This window comes from Euleptes europaea, chromosome 14, assembly GCF_029931775.1.
Source record: "Euleptes europaea isolate rEulEur1 chromosome 14, rEulEur1.hap1, whole genome shotgun sequence".
In the NCBI taxonomy this organism is placed as follows: Eukaryota; Metazoa; Chordata; class Lepidosauria; order Squamata; family Sphaerodactylidae; genus Euleptes; species Euleptes europaea.
Genome location: NC_079325.1, coordinates 41817241 through 41821243, shown reverse-complemented (window position 1 = coordinate 41821243; position 4003 = coordinate 41817241). Strand labels below are relative to the sequence as shown.

Here is a 4003-nt window from a genome sequence, read left to right as displayed (position 1 = left end):
CCCTTTAACTGGAGGTGTCCAGGATTGAACCTGGGACCCTCTCTGCACGCCAAGCAGATGCTCTACCACTGATGAACAACATCTCAGCTGATTAATCAACCAGCTTTTAGTCAATCAATGGTTGGACCTTGCATATACATAAAACCATTATTTCTGATGCAAAATAAGACATTTTATATATCTTTAGACATACTGGTGTGTTTTTTTATAATACGAAATAATGCAAAAGTAACAATTTTCCTCAGCAGCTGGTATTCAGAGGTGCACTGCCCCTGCACTGGGAGGTTCCATTCCTAGCTATCACTGATAAGGTGAAGCAATGTTCTTGCAGTGAGAATGGCTGTAATTGCAGAGGGGAATAGTAAAGTTTATAAGTAAATAGTAAAGCATAAGCTTCTGTGAGCCAGACTTCGCTTCTGTGAGCCAGACTTCACTTCTTCTGATGCTTATTTCCTTCTTGGCATCTCACTACAAACTAGTGTTATCATTAGATCCAGGCCCCTGAACCCCCTTGAATAAGTCTTTGGATGGGCTTTCTTACAAAAGAATGAGTTCATCCCCAAATGTGACCACAGTCGTCTTCGATTCATCAATACTTCAAGGTCTGCCTATCGCTTTCCTTTTAACAACAGTATTTTTCGTAGTACCTGATTAACTCTACTGATCAGCAATGAGTTAAACCGCCAGAGTGTTGTGTCCCTAATCAAAGATTCCCTGGGTAAGTCTGGCTGGAATGGGGTCCGGCAGTGGTAGACGATAGCAACCTCCATTGGAACATCTATACTTTCTCCAAATGCCTGGAGGACAGAGTGTACAGACGTCTGAACCACTTTCCGTGGGTTGACAATCATTTTCTGCGGGTTGATGACTTCTTTTCTGTCTGGTTCTCGTAACACATGCTGCAGTATGTTGACTCCTGGTACTGCGCTCCACGATGGAACGTCAGCAGAAGTAAATACGGTGTTAGGAAAAACGTGGTTCTCAAATAGGAAAATACCAACCTCTGGGTTCTGATCCTGAAGATCCTGCATCATGGTTTTCCAGTCTGGATACCGATTGGGCAGAATGATTTCATCAATGTCGTTAAGCAAGACGTACCTGCTTCTGTACATATTCCGGTAGATGCAGTCGTTCAAGGCTGCGATTTGTCCATAGTAACCTATTTGACTCCCGTCGTGATTGTAAAACCATTCAGTAGAAACACTGAGGTAGGCTGTGATTGGCCAGAGGACTATCTCAACGGTCCCTTCTGCCATATAAAACTCCAGGACTTTCTCCATCAGTTGGCTGCAGCTGTTCTTGTAGATAACCACCTTCTGCACCCCAAGAAGTTTATACATTTCCATGCTCTGTATGAATTGCAAGACGTTGTTGTAGTCTCCAAACATGGTGGAGATGCACACAGTGAAATCCACGAGAGAGTTTGTGGTCTTACGATTCTGTATTTCAAAGCGAGGTAGCAAGCCAGCATTTCCTTGAGGAAACCGGTTAAGTGATATATACTGTGGATGGCAGTCTGTGGGTTCCATACAAAGCAAGTCTGTCACTGCATAGGGAAATCCAAATCGATCTTCGTGGACATTGATCAAAGCCTTGGAAATGTATATGTCATCTCCGGCCGGGCAACAGAACAAGCAGTAAACGTCTTTGACTTCCTCATGGGGCACGATCGCAATGACCCTGATGAGTTTCTTCACCCTGTTGTCAAAATACGGGGCAATGACAAAGGTTTTGTTGTCGCTCAAAGCCGAGATTGAATTATTGACAATCCCTCCTGTGCAGAAGCCTTTGCTCTTGCGCATGACAGTTTTGGGTAGGGAAGAATATTTCTGCGTCCGGAGGTAGGAAAGCATCAGCATGCAAGCAAAAGCCACCAGACACATGGCGGTGGCCAAATAAGCTTTTCTCTTGAAACAGATCATCTCCAGTTTGGGCTTCACTCCAAGAGCGTTCCACAGCTGAGCCTGCAAAAGAAAACAGGCAAGAGATTGAGGGTCATCTTACAAGTATGAAATAGTTTTTGAAACAGATATAGGGTTGCCATTTCCCCCCTCTAAGAGAGAAAATCCCAGCCAGCACTCCCTATCCCCCACTGATGCTCAGTAGAGGGGTAGGGGGGGAAGGAAGGGTGAAATGGTGCTGTGTCACATGACGCTCTGGGAATTTTCCTGATCACTAGGTTTCTACCATAGAGACTGGGGGGAATCCTAGAGCATTGTGTGACACGGTGATGTCACTTCCAGGTTCCTAGCTGGAAGTGACATTGTTCATTTATTCATGGGAGTTTTATCTGAGGTTCGTTGCTCGCTGGACCCACACTTTCCTTTTGGGAATCTACACACCAGCAGTTTCCAAGCTCAAATCAAGTTCCCACCCCTTCAAATGCTGCTTTGTAATTGGCTTACTTTGTAGTGCTTACTGTGAGTGAAAATCGCCCCCAACCCAATTGCCACATAAAAAAAGCATTTTAAGAACAAAAACAAAAAAACAGAGTATTCTGAAGGGGGGGAGAGTCCAACCCTCAATTTTAAAATTTACCCAAGTAAATATTCAATTAAACCTGACAGGCCCTGCTGTTCTGGGCTCCACGGTGTGGGTAAATATAGTAATAGTTTGGATGTATAATAAGTTAATATAGGATAAGTAAACTTATGTTAGGAGCCCCGTGGTGCAGAGTGGTAAGCTGCAGTACTGCAGTCCAAGCTCTGCTCACGACCTGAGTTCGATCCCGACGGAAGTCGGTTTCAGGTAGCCGGCTCAAGGTTGACTCAGCTATCCATCCTTCCGAGGTTGGTAAAATGAGGACCCAGTTTGCTGGGGGTAAAGGGAAGAGGACTGGGGAAGGCACTGGCAAACCACCCCGCAAACAAAGTCCGCCTAGGAAACGTCGGGATGTGTCGTCACCCCATGGGTCAGGAATGACCCGGTGTTTGCCCAGGGGACAACCTTTACCTTTTTAAACTTATGTTATGAACTTTGTTTTAGATAGAGAACAGGGACAAGAATCAGTAAAACTTCTAAAGCAGCGAAAGATTATCCTGGGAAATGTAAAGCAACAAACCTCTGAGGGAGCAACTGTGAAACAAGGAAAAATTGCAAAACCTCGTCTTTTGTCGTATGAAATGGAGTTAACCATTAATGAATGTATATAAAACAGACTTATGGTTGTACAGTGGTATTGGTTTCTATTGGCTGATGTCTAGGTACCACTCCCCTCTTTATATTTGTTAGCGTACCCACCTAGAGTTTGGCAACCCTAAATGCAGGGGGGTTGTGGGACTGAAGGTATGCTTGCAGAGACAAATGAATAAGTGGTCGGGGGGTGAGTAACCATACCCACCCACTGGTTTTCATCTGCAAATCGACCTCTCCTAGGAGGCTCTTCATTTTCACCTCAGTTAAGTACACTTCTGGAAGGGGGCAAGAAATGGACTGGGAGGTGGGGGGCATTCGCAGCCAAGAACCACTAGAGCCAGCGTGGTGCAGTGGTTAAGAACAGTGGTTTTGAGTGGTGGAGTCTGATCTGGAGAACCGAGTTTGATTCCCCACTCCTCCACATGAGCGGCGGAGGCTAATCTGGTGAACTGGATTTGTTTCCCCACTCCTACACACAAAGCCAGCTGGGTGACCTTGGGCAAGTCACACTCTCTCAGCCCCACCTACCTCGCAGGGTATCTGTTGTGAGGAGGGGAAGGGAAGGTGATTGTAAGCTGGTTTGAGTCTCAAGTGGCAGAGAAAGTCGGCATACAAAAACCAACTCCTCCTCCTCCTTCAGCACTGCTGGCCTTTCCTGCAAGTATCTTGTGTCCCAGGCCTGTAACTAGCCTCTTCGCCAAATGGGGCTGTAAAATTTCCCGAGTAGGACTTCAGAGAAATGAATGGAAGTCCAGTGTTTTCCTATAATTAACAAAAGCTTCTGCCACCCAGTTGCCCAAGCATCTCCTTTATTTCCAAAAAATAGTCAGTGCCAGAAATGTATAGGATGAAGTACAGCTCTTTTGTT

The 4003-nt window shown here is 45.4% G+C and overlaps 1 protein-coding gene across 1 annotated transcript; it reads right to left on the bottom strand.

The window, feature by feature from the left end:
- Positions 1 to 608: 608 nt before the first annotated feature.
- Positions 609 to 1909, bottom strand: LOC130486841 (uncharacterized). The gene has a single exon (XM_056860140.1). The coding sequence runs from the start codon at positions 1881 to 1883 to the stop codon at positions 609 to 611; it is 1275 nt and encodes a 424-aa protein (XP_056716118.1). The 5' UTR covers positions 1884 to 1909.
- Positions 1910 to 4003: the final 2094 nt, after the last annotated feature.

Coding starts and splice junctions, on each gene's coding strand:
- LOC130486841 (XM_056860140.1), bottom strand. CDS start 1,883: ATGTGTCTGGTGGCTTTTGCTTGCATGCTGATGCTTTCCTACCTCCGG.